General features: G+C 52.4%; 1 protein-coding gene across 1 annotated transcript in view; it reads right to left on the reverse strand.

Moving 5' to 3' along the window:
- LOC311114949 (lysine-specific demethylase 4C-like) overlaps positions 1-16,657 on the reverse strand; it is a 34,098-nt gene extending 17,441 nt beyond the window's left edge. Inside the window, 11 exon segments of the mRNA XM_084190169.1 lie at positions 538-3,404; positions 4,028-4,257; positions 4,732-4,922; positions 6,031-6,168; positions 6,579-6,682; positions 6,914-6,963; positions 10,737-10,801; positions 10,803-10,931; positions 11,727-11,841; positions 13,123-13,298; positions 16,478-16,657. Of these exon segments, the coding sequence (XP_084046295.1) occupies positions 538-3,404; positions 4,028-4,257; positions 4,732-4,922; positions 6,031-6,168; positions 6,579-6,682; positions 6,914-6,963; positions 10,737-10,801; positions 10,803-10,931; positions 11,727-11,841; positions 13,123-13,298; positions 16,478-16,621 (4,209 nt within the window). The 5' untranslated portion in view covers positions 16,622-16,657.
- Positions 16,658-17,307: the final 650 nt, after the last annotated feature.

The following is a 17,307-nucleotide window of genomic DNA, read 5'->3' on the forward strand; positions in this document are numbered from 1 at the left end:
TGACTAGGGTCCATAGTGCACTAAATTGACTAGGGTCCATAGTGCACTAAATTGATTAGGGTCCATAGTGCACTAAATTGACTAGGGTCCATAGCGCACTAAATTGACTAGGATCCATAGCGCACTAAATTGACTAGGATCCATAGCGCACTAAATTGACTAGGGTCCATAGTGCACTAAATTGACTAGGGTCCATAGTGCACTAAATTGACTAGGATCCATAGCGCACTAAATTGACTAGGATCCATAGCGCACTAAATTGACTAGGATCCATAGCGCACTAAATTGATTAGGGTCCATAGTGCTGTTTTGACAGGGGCCCATAAGGTTCTGGTCAAAAATCAGTCTTTGTTTAAAGACCATGGTTTTTGAAAAGACAATCAAAAGGGATTGGAATAGGTGTGTGTGTATGTGTGTTATCGTATGTGTGTGTGTGTGTGTGTGTGTTATTGTATGTGTGTTATCGTATGTGTGTGTGTGTGTTATCGTGTGTGTGTGTGTGTGCGTTATCGTGTGTGTCTCAGCAGCCATACGCACAGTGCAAACCTCTCCAGGTTCCAGCCCCGAGTCGCCACACTCAAAGTCGCTCAAATCATTATCATCGTCTTCCTCCCCTTCTTCCTCCTCTTCCTCTGCCTCTCCTTCCGACGACTCACTACTACTCTCCTCCCTCGTGCTGCTCTGCCCCTCTTCCTCCGAATCCCCCTCTTCCATTTCTGACACCCCCTCCTCCTCTCCTTCCACAAGTCTCTCCTCCAAGGGCGATTCAGGAGGGTCTGGTTCTAGACCCCCCTCGGCCTCCCTCTCCACCCCCAGTTCCCTGCACAGAGCCAGGGCTTCCGCTGCCTCCACCTCCCCTCTCTGGAGCTCAAAGTCTCCACAGAGACCCAGGGGCTCCCCGACACCGGCCGAACCCAGAGAGGTGGACTCCAGCTGGGCCCAGGTGAGAGGCCCATCCCCCTGTCCCTCTAGGTCCTGGTCGTCCGTCTCAGTGTCGTGATCGAGGTCTGTGACCTCTTTGCACTGCGGCTCAGTCCACATGGTGTAGGGCAGTGCATCGTGGGTATAATCAGCGGGGAGCTCCGGGTGGTGGAGGCTCTCGATGAGCACCGCAGGACTCTGGGAGTTGAGGTTCTTCCAGATGCCGTCTGAGAAAGGTTTGGGCTCCAGGTAGAGGCTTTGGGAACTACAAACAGCGTCCATGTTTCGAGAACTACAAATGGAATCCACATTTTGGGAACTACAAATGGATTCCATGTTTCTGGAACCAGAAATAGAATCCACGTTTCGTGAACTACAAATGGATTCCACGTTTCGTGAACTACAAATGGATTCCACGTTTCGTGAACTACAAATGGATTCCACGTTTCGTGAACTACAAATGGATTCCACGTTTCGTGAACTACAAATGGATTCCACGTTTCGTGAACTACAAACGGCGTCCATGTTGGAGTGTGGAGTTTCGTTGTTGTTGTTGTTTTGGTGTTGTAGTGTTGCTGAATGTTCATTTAAAACACTCAGCTCAGAAGAGTGGGCCAACGTATTGTTAGAAGTCAAACTGGTGCTAGCTAGATATATACCCGTAGCACTGGAGTCTCTAAATACTTTGTCTCTTTGAGATGATCCTTCTGAGTTGGAATCCATGGATACTGCTGCTGTTGCAGTTGCCTTGGAGGACCTGTGTTTCTGGATTTGCTGCGTTTGCAGTAGCGTAACGTCACAGAGCATGTGGTTGCTAGCATGGGTCTCCGCTGAGGTTCGGCTACAGTGGTTCTCGATGGTCAGCACTGCCTCAGACAACGTCTGGATTGGCAGTGCTTCTAGATGGGAAGCGGCGGTGGTCATTTTGCACAGAGGGGCGTCCATTTTGGGTTGAGCGTCGCTAGCTGCATTAGCCGCGTAAGCCGCTAACTGTAACTCCAGCTCTGGTCTACGGTGGTGGTCTTCAGTAGGACCAGAGTGCCGAGAGGGTGCCATTTTGTGCTCAGAGGCGGCCATTTTGGGCCGAGCGTCGCTAGCTGCATTAGCCACGTAAGCCGCTAACTGTAAATCCAGCTCTGGTCTATGGTGGTGGTCTTCAGTAGAACCTAAGCACCAGTCGCTGTAAAGTGCTAACGGTCTAAAATCCTCTTCCTTCGACTTCTTCGACGCCAACTCCACCTCGCACACCTCGTTCGTTAACGTTTCTGTTTCTGACGAGAGGGTGGTGGGCGTCTCGCGTTGGAGCACTGGAGCGAGGACCGGGTGACTGTCCGGTAAATCCGGTAACGTTAGAGAACCACCGTGTCGGGCAGTCGAGGAGGAGGACCTCGGACCTTTGATCTGGACGTGACCTCCGCTGATGGCGAGGGTGAGGGATGGCATCTCCTGGGTGAGAACGGGGGGAAGTGGGGGACAGAGCCTCACCTCTCCAGACAGTTCGGGGGTGAGGAGGGGCATGTCTACCCTGCCGTTCCTCTGGAGGAGAGGAGGGGAACAGTTTTCAACGGGGGTGCAGTTTTGGGTACTACACCTTGGAAATGGGGGAGAGGTGTCAACGGGGGAACAGTTTTGTAAACTACACCTTGGAGGGGAAGGGTTTTGTACGGGGGCACAGTTCTGTTCACTACACCTGAACGAGTCAGATGGACCAGAGCTGGAGCCAACACATCCTTTGGGCACAGAGTCAGTATTAGTGTAAATGCCATTATAAAGTGCAGGCGTTCTGCTTCCAGAGTTGTGACTGCTGTGCGTCGTAGTGGTAGCAGTAGAGTTGTTAGCATCCACCGCAGTACCTTGACATGTATCCATTTTATACTCCGTGCTCGGGGTTCGGATCGGGGCTAGAGACGACTTCTCTACGTAAGAAGAGCTTGCTTGAAAAGCTCCAGGGCCACAGGCTGAGTCCGTACACCCCTGAGCCCCAGTCGGGCGCACCGTTCCGGGGGAAGGGAATCGGGTCCGTAGGGAGTCTGGAGAGGGGTGGACATCCATAGAGCAGTCCCGAGGGGCCAGTCCCAGTGGAGTAGATTCTATGCATACTGACATAAAGGGTCCTCCTGGGGTTTGTGTTCTTTCTGATCGGGCAGGTGTAGGGGCAGCCTCGGACCTCTGATGGGGTCCTTTAATGACCTCTGTGAACTCTGACCCTGAGGGGTCCTGTGGGGGGTTAGTGGGATGCAGATGGGGTGAGGGGTGAGTCCCTACCCCTGTCCCTGTCCCTTGTTCTGTGGTGTCCATTGAGGCAGGGGAGGGAGAGGGGTCAGGGGTGAGAGAGGGAGAGGGGAGAGAAGAGAAGTCCGGGGTGAGAGGGGGAGAAGGGCTAGATGAGGGGCGTAGTGATTCAGGAGGACAGGGGAAGGCCAACCGGTCACTCTCCACTTCCATTCTGTTGACTTTCACCACACACATCTGCCGGCAAGGACCTGTGGAACAGAGACAACAACATACAACAGTTAAGAGAGTGTGTGGAAAATCCACTCTTAGATAAAACTTTGAGATAGTCAAAAAACTAAAAACAACATTTGAATGATAAAATAAAATCGGTCTACAAGGGCCCGTATCCAGAAGATATTACAGAAGAAAAAGGCTTTGGTCCATTTGTATCTAGTCTCTTACTCATAGAATTAGGAATTACACAATACTAGAATGGACATGAACCTGGATAAAGGTAAAGGTCAGCCATTTTGGTCAGGGAGTTGTTCAACCATGGTGTAAAATAATGCATTTTAAGATTGTCTGTTTGTTAGCTAGCTAGCCAGACAATTTATTTATACTATATTTTAGGTTGACATGAATTCTATTGCACAATTTCTGATATCTCATGCCTTAGTTTTATTTTCCGGCATAAGTATCAGAATTGTGCCTCTACTGCCATTCATTCCAATTAGACTGGTTTGGATTTCTCCCTGACCAATATGGCTGCCATTTTCACCCCATTCTGGAACATTGAGGGTTTATGACATAGCCCTTCTACTAATTTAATAGGAGCTCTATGCTCTTTCCACCAATCAATCAATAGATAAATCATTCAGAATCAATCTCTTACCAGGTAGCCGGAGTGTATTCTCAGTCTGATCCTCTCCCTCTCCTTCTTCCTCTTCCTCTTCCTCCTCCTCCTCCTCCTCCTGTACTACGGCCCTGCAGCCTCTCCGGATCTTGGGAGCCAGGGTGCCCCCCAGGCCTCTCCTCCTACCCAGGACAGAGCACCCTTCCAGGGCTACAGGCTCCTCGCTGGTCCTCAGGCGCTTGGATCTGGTCTGTGGGTGTGGGAGGCTGCTATAAGGGGGCCAAATGGAGAAACGTTCGCATCTCTTTGACATGCCACTTTTTTTATTCATAACAATTCTAAAAAATAAAAAAAAATCTGCAATGTTCAGCACATTCAGTATGTTCACACACACTTCCACACCCCTCCTCCCTCCCACACCCCTCCCACACCCCTCCTCCCTTCCACACCCCTCCTCCCTCCCACACCCCTCCCCCCTCCCTCCTCCCTTCCACACCCCTCCTCCCACCCACACCCCTCCTCCCTCCCACACCCCTCCTCCCTCCCTCCCTCACCCCTCCTCCCTCCCTCCCTCACCCCTCCCTCACCCCTCCTCCCTCCCTCCCACACCCCTCCTCCCTCCCACACCCCTCCTCCCTCCCACACCCCTCCTCCCTCCCACACCCCTCCTCCCTTCCACACCCCTCCTCCCTCCCACACCCCTCCTCCCTCCCACACCCCTCCTCCCTCCCACACCCCCATACCTCTTCCCAGGGGTCTTGACCCGGCTGCGCTGTAGCCAGTTCTGCAGCTCAGGGGTGGTGGCGGGCGTGGCTCGGGTGTGGTCCAGAGGACCGGAGTCTTTCCCCAGCTTCCATACGGCATAGCGGTCCGGTTGGAACCACTTCACGAAGGGATCCATACTGATTTTCACCATGTCTTTACTGCATGTACACTAGGGTGGAGGGGAGAGGGGAGTTAGCATACTATTTAGTGTACAGTACCCATACTACACCATGTCCCTACTGCACTAGGGAGGAGGGGAAAAGGGAGGTTAGGAGGGGTCCTATAAACCACACTGTTAATGTCCTTACTGCATGTATACTAACTACAGAGGGGAGGAGGAGGAAGTGTTCGGCTGTGTCCTAATATGGACACTAGTTTACTATTAAGTGTGTGCAGGTGAAGTAGATTTGCTAGCTTGTTAGCGGTGCAGCTAGTAGCTTCCGTTGTGCAAGCGACGTCACCCGCCCCGAGACCCAGAAGTACTCCCCCCCCCCCACCCCCCCAGAGGTACTGACCATAGTTCTGGAGGGGTCCCTGGTTCCAGGCCAAGGTGGTACTCCTTCCCCCCCCCCCCCAGAGGTACTGACCATAGTTCTGGAGGGGTCCCTGGTTCCAGGCCAAGGTGGTACTCCTTCCCCACCCCCCAGAGGTACTGACCATAGTTCTGGAGGGGTCCCTGGTTCCAGGCCAAGGTGGTACTCCTTCCCCCCCCCCCCCAGAGGTACTGACCATAGTTCTAGAGGGGTCCCTGGTTCCAGGCCAAGGTGGTACTCCTTCCCCCCCCCCCCCCCCCAGAGGTACTGACCATAGTTCTGGAGGGGTCCCTGGTTCCAGGCCAAGGTGGTACTCCTCCCCCCCCCCCCCCCCCAGAGGTACTGACCATAGTTCTGGAGGGGTCCCTGGTTCCAGGCCAAGGTGGTACTCCTTCCCCACCCCCCAGAGGTACTGACCATAGTTCTGGAGGGGTCCCTGGTTCCAGGCCAAGGTGGTACTCCTTCCCCCCCCCCCCCCCAGAGGTACTGACCATAGTTCTGGAGGGGTCCCTGGTTCCAGGCCAAGGTGGTACTCCTTCCCCCCCCCCCCAGAGGTACTGACCATAGTTCTGGAGGGGTCCCTGGTTCCAGGCCAAGGTGGTACTCCTTCCCCCCCCCCCCCCCAGAGGTACTGACCATAGTTCTGGAGGGGTCCCTGGTTCCAGGCCAAGGTGGAAGTGCGGAAATACACAACAGAAATATTTCGGAGTAAACAGCGCTGTGTTTTCTTCAGGACATCTTTACCTGTGTGGCCACCTTGCCGTAGTCGATCCATCGGACACTAGCGAAGTTGGTAGACTCGGCACAGTTGAAGCCGTGGTTGAAGCCAGCGTGGTAACCATAGGGAAAGGTTATCATAAACTCCCCTGCCTCCTGGGTGATCTGGAGAGACGGGGGGAGGAGGGAGTTACTGAGGAGAAAACCACTGGCAAATTTCCTTTAGCAATTCTATCCATTTGTCCCATTGAGATCCCTTGAAAGAAAAGAGAAAACGCCCACATTACTTTTGAAGACAGGATCACTTGTGTTTGTCTAGCTAACGTATCAGCCTGCATCAGATATACACAACCTCTCTCCTAAGACCAGGTCAAGGAGTGAACTGCAACACTACATACAACCAGTCAATACATAAACACAATGAACTGAAGTGAAGACCTGTTGTAATGTTTGTAAAGACGACTAAAAGTGGGGTTTGTGATCGTGTAGAAGAGTGTGTTCTCTCACTATGGTAACGGTAGCTAAGATGAAATGGTTTAAAAAGTGGCAGTTAGAAACTTGTCAAGTTTTCCTACCTTGTCGAAGGGGATGCTGTACTTCTTCAGGATGGAGGGGGAGATCAGGGTCATCTTGTGACGGAGAAAAGCCTCACACCCTTTAAACCCGTTGTGGAAAAAACCTGAAAACACACAAACAGAACGTGGAGAGACTGTTAAGACAGATTGACAGAGTAAACACACTGCTATTGGTACAAGAACTTATATCTATCCTCTTAAGGCCGCGTTTACACAGCCAGCCCAATTATTGGCTAAAAAACTATTAAAATCGGCAAAAGATCAGAATTGGGCTGCCTGCGTAAACGCAGCCTAAGTGTTCTACTTTCAAGTTAAACTTTGACTAGAAATATTACCTGTAGCCAGTCTCTCTAGCCTCTTTCCGTGCTCAGGGGGGATGGCATACCTGGAGACAGAGACAGCGTTTATACTGTTAATATACCTGGAGACAGAGACAGCGTTTATACTGTTAATATACCTGGAGACAGAGACAGCGTTTATACTGTTAATATACCTGGAGACAGAGACAGCGTTTATACTGTTAATATACCTGGAGACAGAGACAGCGTTTACACTGTTAATATACCTGGAGACAGAGACAGCGTTTACACTGTTAATATACCTGGAGACAGAGACAGCGTTTACACTGTTAATATACCTGGAGACAGAGACAGCGTTTACACTGTTAATATACCTGGAGACAGAGACAGCGTTTATACTGTTAATATACCTGGAGACAGAGACAGCGTTTATACTGTTAATATACCTGGAGACAGAGACAGCGTTTATACTGTTAATATACCTGGAGACAGAGACAGCGTTTATACTGTTAATATACCTGGAGACAGAGACAGCGTTTATACTGTTAATATACCTGGAGACAGAGACAGCGTTTATACTGTTAATATACCTGGAGACAGAGACAGCGTTTATACTGTTAATATACCTGGAGACAGAGACAGCGTTTATACTGTTAATATACCTGGAGACAGAGACAGCGTTTATACTGTTAATATACCTGGAGACAGAGACAGCGTTTATACTGTTAATATACCTGGAGACAGAGACAGCGTTTATACTGTTAATATACCTGGAGACAGAGACAGCGTTTATACTGTTAATATTCCTGTAGACAGAGACAGCGTTTATACTGTTAATATACCTGGAGACAGAGACAGCGTTTATACTGTTAATATACCTGGAGACAGAGACAGCGTTTATACTGTTAATATACCTGGAGACAGAGACAATGTTTGTCAGGTTAATACATAATGTAAATACTCAACTAGCCTTATGGGTAGGTCTTATGTAGAGGGAGACAAACTGTTCAGATGTTCCATCATTTACAGTGACAATACTGCCACCTAGTGGCGAGCCTTGGAATTACAACTATTCCAAAGTTCCTGCCATAGAACCAGGAGAAGTCTTTAGAATTCCCTCAGGGTTCCTAGGCATTCCATTTCACTCCCACCTCTCCCCCCCTCTACCATCAGAAGACCATACTATCTGCCACATATTCACCTGTCAGTCTGAGATAAGGGTGTGTGTGTGTGTGTGTGTGTGTGTGTGTGTGTGTGTCTGCCAGATCAAGTAAAGGGGAGAGATGAGGACTGCCCCAGGAGTGGCAGAGGTGAGGGGTGAGGAGGGGTTGAGAGAAGAGCTTCTCTGTGCTGCTAGCCTCCAGGGAAAGACTGTCAAAATGGGGAGAACTGTGTGTGTGTGTGTGTGTGTGTGTGTTGCAGGGCTTCCTGCTCTAATGAGCAGCAGTATACCTCCAGAGGAAGAGAGAGATGGGCAGACTAAGAAAAGGAGAGAGGGAGGAGGAAAGAGGGAGTGAGACAAGCTGACGAGGGAGAAATAAAGGAGTCATTCCTCCCTGCCTCCCTTTCCACCCATCTCTCCCTCCAACCCTCCCTCCCTTTCCACCCATCTCTCCCTCCAACCCTCCCTCCCTTTCCACCCATCTCTCCCTCCAACCCTCCCTCCCTTTCCACCCATCTCTCCCTCCAACCCTCCCTCCCTTTCCACCCATCTCTCCCTCCACCCATCTCTCCCTCCAACCCTCCCTCCCTTTCCACCCATCTCTCCCTCCAACCCTCCCTCCCTCCCTTTCCACCCATCTCTCCCTCCAACGCTGCCTCCCTTTCCTCCCATCTCTCCCTCCAACACTGCCTCCCTTTCCTCCCATCTCTCCCTCCAACACTGCCTCCCTTTCCTCCCATCTCTCCCTCCAACGCTGCCTCCCTTTCCTCCCATCTCTCCCTCCAACCCTGCCTCCCTTTCCACCCATATCTCCCTCCAACGCTGCCTCCCTTTCCACCCATCTCTCCCTCCAACCCTACCTCCCATCTCTCCCTCCAACCCTGCCTCCCTTTCCACCCATCTCTCCCTCCAACGCTGCCTCCCTTTCCACCCATCTCTCCCTCCAACACTGCCTCCCTTTCCTCCCATCTCTCCCTCCAACCCTGCCTCCCTTTCCACCCATCTCTCCCTCCAACCCTACCTCCCTTTCCTCCCATCTCTCCCTCCAACACTGCCTCCCTTTCCACCCATCTCTCCCTCCAACGCTGCCTCCCTTTCCACCCATCTCTCCCTCCAACACTACCTCCCTTTCCACCCATCTCTCCCTCCAACGCTGCCTCCCTTTCCTCCCATCTCTCCCTCCAACCCTACCTCCCTTTCCTCCCATCTCTCCCTCCAACACTGCCTCCCATCTCTCCCTCCAACGCTGCCTCCCTTTCCACCCATCTCTCCCTCCAACACTGCCTCCCTTTCCACCCATCTCTCCCTCCAACACTACCTCCCTTTCCTCCCATCTCTCCCTCCAACCCATCTCTCCCTCCAACACTGCCTCCCTTTCCACCCATCTCTCCCTCCAACACTACCTCCCTTTCCACCCATCTCTCCCTCCAACACTGCCTCCCTTTCCACCCATCTCTCCCTCCAACGCTGCCTCCCTTTCCTCCCATCTCTCCCTCCAACCCTACCTCCCTTTCCTCCCATCTCTCCCTCCAACACTGCCTCCCATCTCTCCCTCCAACGCTGCCTCCCTTTCCACCCATCTCTCCCTCCAACACTGCCTCCCTTTCCACCCATCTCTCCCTCCCATCTCTCCCTCCAACACTGCCTCCCTTTCCTCCCATCTCTCCCTCCAACGCTGCCTCCCTTTCCACCCATCTCTCCCTCCAACACTGCCTCCCTTTCCTCCCATCTCTCCCTCCATCTCTCCCTCCAACACTGCCTCCCATCTCTCCCTCCAACGCTGCCTCCCTTTCCACCCATCTCTCCCTCCAACGCTGCCTCCCTTTCCACCCATCTCTCCCTCCAACACTGCCTCCCTTTCCACCCACCTCTCCCTCCAACACTACCTCCCTTTCCACCCATCTCTCCCTCCAACACTGCCTCCCATCTCTCCCTCCAACACTGCCTCCCTTTCCACCCATCTCTCCCTCCAACACTACCTCCCTTTCCACCCATCTCTCCCTCCAACACTACCTCCCTTTCCACCCATCTCTCCCTCCAACACTGCCTCCCTTTCCTCCCATCTCTCCCTCCAACACTGCCTCCCATCTCTCCCTCCAACACTGCCTCCCTTTCCACCCATCTCTCCCTCCAACACTACCTCCCTTTCCACCCATCTCTCCCTCCAACACTGCCTCCCTTTCCTCCCATCTCTCCCTCCAACGCTGCCTCCCTTTCCTCCCATCTCTCCCTCCAACCCTGCCTCCCTTTCCTCCCATCTCTCCCTCCAACACTGCCTCCCATCTCTCCCTCCAACACTGCCTCCCTTTCCACCCATCTCTCCCTCCAACACTACCTCCCTTTCCACCCATCTCTCCCTCCAACACTGCCTCCCTTTCCTCCCATCTCTCCCTCCAACCCTGCCTCCCTTTCCACCCATCTCTCCCTCCAACCCTGCCTCCCTTTCCACCCATCTCTCCCTCCAACACTACCTCCCTTTCCACCCATCTCTCCCTCCAACGCTGCCTCCCTTTCCTACCATCTCTCCCTCCAACCCTGCCTCCCTTTCCTCCCATCTCTCCCTCCAACCCTGCCTCCCTTTCCTCCCATCTCTCCCTCCAACGCTGCCTCCCTTTCCTCCCATCTCTCCCTCCAACGCTGCCTCTCTGTTTGTCTGAGACAACATGCTACTAAATAACCCCACATAACTTCCCCTACCAGGACTTGGGCTCTCCAAAGTGCAGGTAATTGATGCTGTAGAGGTCCATGTCTTCAGTGTGCCAGGGAGAAGCTGGTCTTCCACATGCCAAAGTACAGGTAGGGTGTGTTGACCCCCTGGATAGAAACACCACAGTCCTCTTCAATCACATCCAGGATGGAGTTGAGGTGGCCGATGTTCCACTCCTCTATACCCTAGAGAAGGGAGAGAGGAGGAGGAGAGAGAGGGAATTAGAGGTCCTCTGTAGCTCAATTGGTAGAGCACGGTGCTTGTAACGCCAGGGTAGTGGGTTCGATCCCCGGGACCACCCATACGTAAAAATGTATGCACACATGACTGTAAGTCGCTTTGGATAAAAGCGTCTGCTAAATGGCATATTATTATTATTAGAGGAAAGACAGAAGCGAGAGAGAGAAGATGGAAAGTAGCTAGATAGAGTTGAGGTGTCCGATGTTCCACTCCTCTATAATATACCCTGCACCAGGAGAGAGGAGAGGACATGTTGAGATGATTAGAAAGCCATATACAGGGAGTGACATTACAATGATCACCATGATCAGTGATGAGAGAGAGGAGAGAGGGGAGAGGGAGAGGAGAGAGGGGAGAGGGAGAGGAGAGAGAGGAGAGAGGGAGAGGAGAGAGAGGAGAGAGAGGAGAGAGAGGAGAGAGAGAGAGGAGAGAGAGAGGAGAGGAGAGAGAGAGAAGAGAGGAGAGAGAGAGGAGACAGAGGAGAGAGAGAGAGAGGAGAGGGAGAGAGACATGGAATAAGATGGAAAAGGGTTTGAAAACGGATGAAGAGAGAGGAGAGAGAGGAGAGAGGAGAGGAGAGAGAGAGGAGAGAGAGAGAGAGAGGAGAGGAGAGAGAGAGGAGAGAGAGGAGAGGAGAGAGGAGAGAGAGGAGAGGAGAGAGGGACATGGAATAAGATGGAAATGGGTTTGAAAACAGATGAAGAGAGAGACTGATATTCTACGCTTCCTGAGACATCTACCTCGTCATAGAGGCTCCCGGGGACGTCAGCTCCATATATGGGAGATACGAAGGTCACGTTCTTCCAGTACTTCCTCTCCAGGTCCTCATAGTTCAGGTAACGGGGAGTACAGTATCTGGAGAGAGAAAATAGTAACATTAAAAACTTTAATGTGAACGGGAAAAGCGATCTTTTAGAATGATAAAAGGTATCATGTCGGCACATAAACTAAGTACATTACATTCTAGACTGTAAAGAATCTAAATGAGTTAATAATAATAATAATAATAATAATAATAATATGCCATTTAGCAGACGCTTTTATCCAAAGCGACTTACAGTCATGCGTGCATACATTTTTGTGTATGGGTGGTCCCGGGGATCGAACCCACTACCCTGGCGTTACAAGCGCCGTGCTCTACCAGCTGAGCTACAGAGGAGTTGAATAGACTACCCCTCTGTTCTATAGACCACCCCTCTGTTCTATAGACCACCCCTCTGTTCTATAGACTACCCCTCTGTGCTATAGACTACCCCTCTGTGCTATAGACTACCCCTCTGTGCTATAGACTACCCCTCTGTGCTATAGACTACCCCTCTGTGCTATAGACTACCCCTCTTTTCTATAGACTACCCCTCTGTTCTATAGACCACCCCTCTTTTCTATAGACTACCCAGACAGGCAACAGGTGAAACCATAGATCTGTTCTATAGACTACCCAGACAGACAACAGGTGAAACTATAGATCTGTTCTATAGACTACCCAGACAGACAACAGGTGAAACCATAGATCTGTTCTATAGACTACCCAGACAGACAACAGGTGAAACTATAGATCTGTTCTATAGACTACCCAGACAGACAACAGGTGAAACCATAGATCTGTTCTATAGACTACCCAGACAGACAACAGGTGAAACCATAGATCTGTTCTATAGACTACCCAGACAGACAACAGGTGAAACTATAGATCTGTTCTATAGACTACCCAGACAGACAACAGGTGAAACCATAGATCTGTTCTATAGACTACCCAGACAGACAACAGGTGAAACTATAGATCTGTTCTATAGACTACCCAGACAGACAACAGGTGAAACCATAGATCTGTTCTATAGACTACCCAGACAGACAACAGGTGAAACTATAGATCTGTTCTATAGACTACCCAGACAGACAACAGGTGAAACTATAGATCTGTTCTATAGACTACCCAGACAGACAACAGGTGAAACCATAGATCTGTTCTATAGACTACCCAGACAGACAACAGGTGAAACCATAGGGTTTCAGACATGAAAAGGATCTTGATTTCTCAGACTGACTTGTCGCTGTTGTTTGTTTGTCTGTTTGTTTACTGTGCCTCTGTCTTTGTCGTGTGTGTGTGTGTGTGTGTGTGTGTGTGTAGTTACTGACTTGTCACTGTTGGCGAGGCGTCTGAACTCCTTAACGCTGAGGGGTTTCTTCTGGATGTTGTACTGAGTGAACAGGCCTGATTGACCAGCAACCATCTGCTGTATAGGAGCATGGATCACCAGGTCATCAATATCATCATAGCTACACCGAGGACGCCAGCCCTTAGGAGGAATTACCTGGAGACAGGTAGAGGAGAGGGGGGGGGGTTATCACCTGGAGACAGGTAGAGGAGAGAGAGGGGGGTTATTACCTGGAGACAGGTAGAGGAGAGAGGGGGGGGGGGGGGTTATTACCTGGAGACAGGTAGAGGAGAGAGGGGGGGTTATTACCTGGAGACAGGTAGAGGAGAGAGGGGGGGTTATTACCTGGAGACAGGTAGAGGAGAGAGGGGGGGGGGGGGGGTATTACCTGGAGACAGGTAGAGGAGAGAGGGGGGGTTATCACCTGGAGACAGGTAGAGGAGAGAGGGGGGGGGGGGGTTATTACCTGGAGACAGGTAGAGGAGAGAGGGGGGGGGGGGTTATCACCTGGAGACAGGTAGAGGAGAGAGGGGGGGTTATCACCCGGAGACAGGTAGAGGAGAGAGGGGGGGTTATCACCCGGAGACAGGTAGAGGAGATGGTTATCACCCGGAGACAGGTTTGAGGAGGGGTGGGGGGGGGGGGGTTATCACCCGGAGATAGGTAGAGGGGGGGGGGTTATTACCTGGAGACAGGTAGAGGGGGGGGGGGGTTATTACCTGGAGACAGGTAGAGGAGAGAGGGGGGGGGGGGTTATTACCTGGAGACAGGTAGAGGAGAGAGGGGGGGCTTATTACCTGGAGACAGGTAGAGGAGAGAGGGGGGGTTATCACCCGGAGACAGGTAGAGGGGGGGGGGGGGGGGGGGGGGGGTTATTACCTGGAGACAGGTAGAGGGGGGGGGGGTTATTACCTGGAGACAGGTAGAGGAGAGAGGGGGGGGGGGGTTATTACCTGGAGACAGGTAGAGGAGAGAGGGGGGGCTTATTACCTGGAGACAGGTAGAGGAGAGAGGGGGGGTTATCACCCGGAGACAGGTAGAGGGGGGGGGGGGGGGGGGGGGTTATTACCTGGAGACAGGTGGGGGGGGGGGGGGGTTATTACCTGGAGACAGGTGGGGGGGGGGGGGGGTTATTACCTGGAGACAGGTGGGGGGGGGGGGGGTTATTACCTGGAGACAGGTGGGGGGGGGGTTATTACCTGGAGACAGGTAGAGGGGGGGGGGGGGTTATTACCTGGAGACAGGTAGAGGAGAGAGGGGGGGTTATTACCTGGAGACAGGTAGAGGAGAGAGGGGGGGGGGTCATTACCTGGAGACAGGTAGAGGAGAGAGGGGGGGGGTTATTACCTGGAGACAGGTAGAGGAGAGAGGGGGGGGTTATTACCTGGAGACAGGTAGAGGAGAGAGGGGGGGCTTATTACCTGGAGACAGGTAGAGGAGAGAGGGGGGGTTATCACCCGGAGACAGGTTTGAGGAGGGGTGGGGGGGGGGGGTTATCACCCGGAGATAGGTAGAGAAGAGGGGGGGTTATTACCTGGAGACAGGTAGAGGAGAGGGGGGGGGGGGGGGGGGGGGGGTTATTACCTGGAGACTGGTGGGGGGGGGGTTATTACCTGGAGACAGGTGGGGGGGGGGGGGTTATTACCTGGAGACAGGTAGAGGGGAGAGGGGGGGTTATTACCTGGAGACAGGTAGAGGGGAGAGGGGGGGGGTTATTACCTGGAGACAGGTAGAGGAGAGAGGGGGGGTTATTACCTGGAGACAGGTAGAGGAGAGAGGGGGGGTTATTACCTGGAGACAGGTAGAGGAGAGAGGGGGGGGGTTATTACCTGGAGACAGGTAGAGGAGAGAGGGGGGGGGTTATTACCTGGAGACAGGTAGAGGAGAGAGGGGGGGGGTTATTACCTGGAGACAGGTAGAGGAGAGAGGGGGGGTTATTACCTGGAGACAGGTAGAGGAGAGAGGGGGGGTTATTACCTGGAGACAGGTAGAGGAGAGAGGGGGGGGGGGGTTATTACCTGGAGACAGGTAGAGGAGAGAGGGGGGGGGGGTTATTACCTGGAGACAGGTAGAGGAGAGAGGGGGGGTTATTACCTGGAGACAGGTAGAGGAGAGAGGGGGGGTTATTACCTGGAGACAGGTAGAGGAGAGAGGGGGGGGGGTTATTACCTGGAGACAGGTAGAGGAGAGAGGGGGGGTTATTACCTGGAGACAGGTAGAGGAGAGAGGGGGGGTTATTACCTGGAGACAGGTAGAGGAGAGAGGGGGGGGGGGTTATTACCTGGAGACAGGTAGAGGAGAGAGGGGGGGGGGGGTTATTACCTGGAGACAGGTGGGGGGGGGGGGGTTATTACCTGGAGACTGGTGGGGGGGGGGTTATTACCTGGAGACAGGTGGGGGGGGGGGGGTTATTACCTGGAGACAGGTAGAGGGGAGAGGGGGGGTTATTACCTGGAGACAGGTAGAGGAGAGGGGGGGGGGGGGTTATTACCTGGAGACAGGTAGAGGAGAGAGGGGGGGTTATTACCTGGAGACAGGTAGAGGAGAGAGGGGGGGGTTATTACCTGGAGACAGGTAGAGGAGAGAGGGGGGGTTATTACCTGGAGACAGGTAGAGGAGAGAGGGGGGGGGTTATTACCTGGAGACAGGTAGAGGAGAGAGGGGGGGGGTTATTACCTGGAGACAGGTAGAGGAGAGAGGGGGGGTTATTACCTGGAGACAGGTAGAGGAGAGAGGGGGGGTTATTACCTGGAGACAGGTAGAGGAGAGAGGGGGGGGGGGGTTATTACCTGGAGACAGGTAGAGGAGAGAGGGGGGGGGGGGTTATTACCTGGAGACAGGTAGAGGAGAGAGGGGGGGTTATTACCTGGAGACAGGTAGAGGAGAGAGGGGGGGTTATTACCTGGAGACAGGTAGAGGAGAGAGGGGGGGGGTTATTACCTGGAGACAGGTAGAGGAGAGAGGGGGGGTTATTACCTGGAGACAGGTAGAGGAGAGAGGGGGGGTTATTACCTGGAGACAGGTAGAGGAGAGAGGGGGGGGGGTTATTACCTGGAGACAGGTAGAGGAGAGAGGGGGGGGGGGTTATTACCTGGAGACAGGTAGAGGAGAGAGGGGGGGGGTTATCACCTGGAGACAGGTAGAGGAGAGAGGGGGGGGGTTATCACCTGGAGACAGGTAGAGGAGAGAGACTGATAATCCCCAAATTACACTCAGACTAGCACACACATAGGTTGTTCTCTCATCTTTCCCGATCAGACACACACCAAACACACTTCCAGTCCTACTCTCAGGCACACACATACACACACTCCCCTCCCCACACACACACACACCTTGGCAAGGCCAGCACGGTGCGCCCCCTGTGACTCCATGTAGGCCAGGTACTGGTTGAAGTCTCTGAATTCCTCCATGGTGGGCCTGAAGGTCATGATCTTGCAGGAGGGGTTAACAGGGCCGTAGACCTCTGCCCCCGCCATCCTGCCTGGTTACACAGATGAAGCCTTGACAGAGGAAATAGCTCAGCCTTATTATAATGGTATTACAGTAATATGTTCCATTACCTAAGGGGGAAGCAGTAGAATAACATCCTAAGGAAGCAGGGCAGGAGGGGTTAACAGGGCTGTAGACCTCTGCCCCAGTCATCCTGCCTCAACAAATTAAACCTGGACAGAGAAAACTTATATAATATAACAGTATATTATAACACAGGCTAGGGCCGTAGACTGCCGGACTAGACTGATTAAACCCGTAGACTGCCTGACTAGACTGATAAAACACAGGCTAGGGCCGTAGACTGCCGGACTAGACTGATAAAACACAGGCTAGGGCCGTAGACTGCCGGACTAGACTGATAAAACACAGGCTAGGGCCGTAGACTGCCTGACTAGACTGATAAAACACAGGCTAGGGCCGTAGACTGCCTGACTAGACTGATAAAACCTAGAGATACATAGAGATGCTAGATCATACAGTGGGGGGAAAAAGTATTTAGTCAGCCACCAATTGTGCAAGTTCTCCCACTTAAAAAGATGAGAGAGGCCTGTAATTTTCATCAACTATGACAGACAAAATGAGAAAAAAAAATCCAGAAAATCACATTGTAGGATTTTTAATGAATTTATTTGCAAATTATGGTGGAAAATAAGTATTTGGTCAATAACAA

The sequence above is a fragment of the Coregonus lavaretus genome (genome assembly GCF_964263955.1).
Source record: "Coregonus lavaretus genome assembly, contig: HAP1_SCAFFOLD_2408, whole genome shotgun sequence".
Taxonomy (NCBI): Eukaryota; Metazoa; Chordata; class Actinopteri; order Salmoniformes; family Salmonidae; genus Coregonus; species Coregonus lavaretus.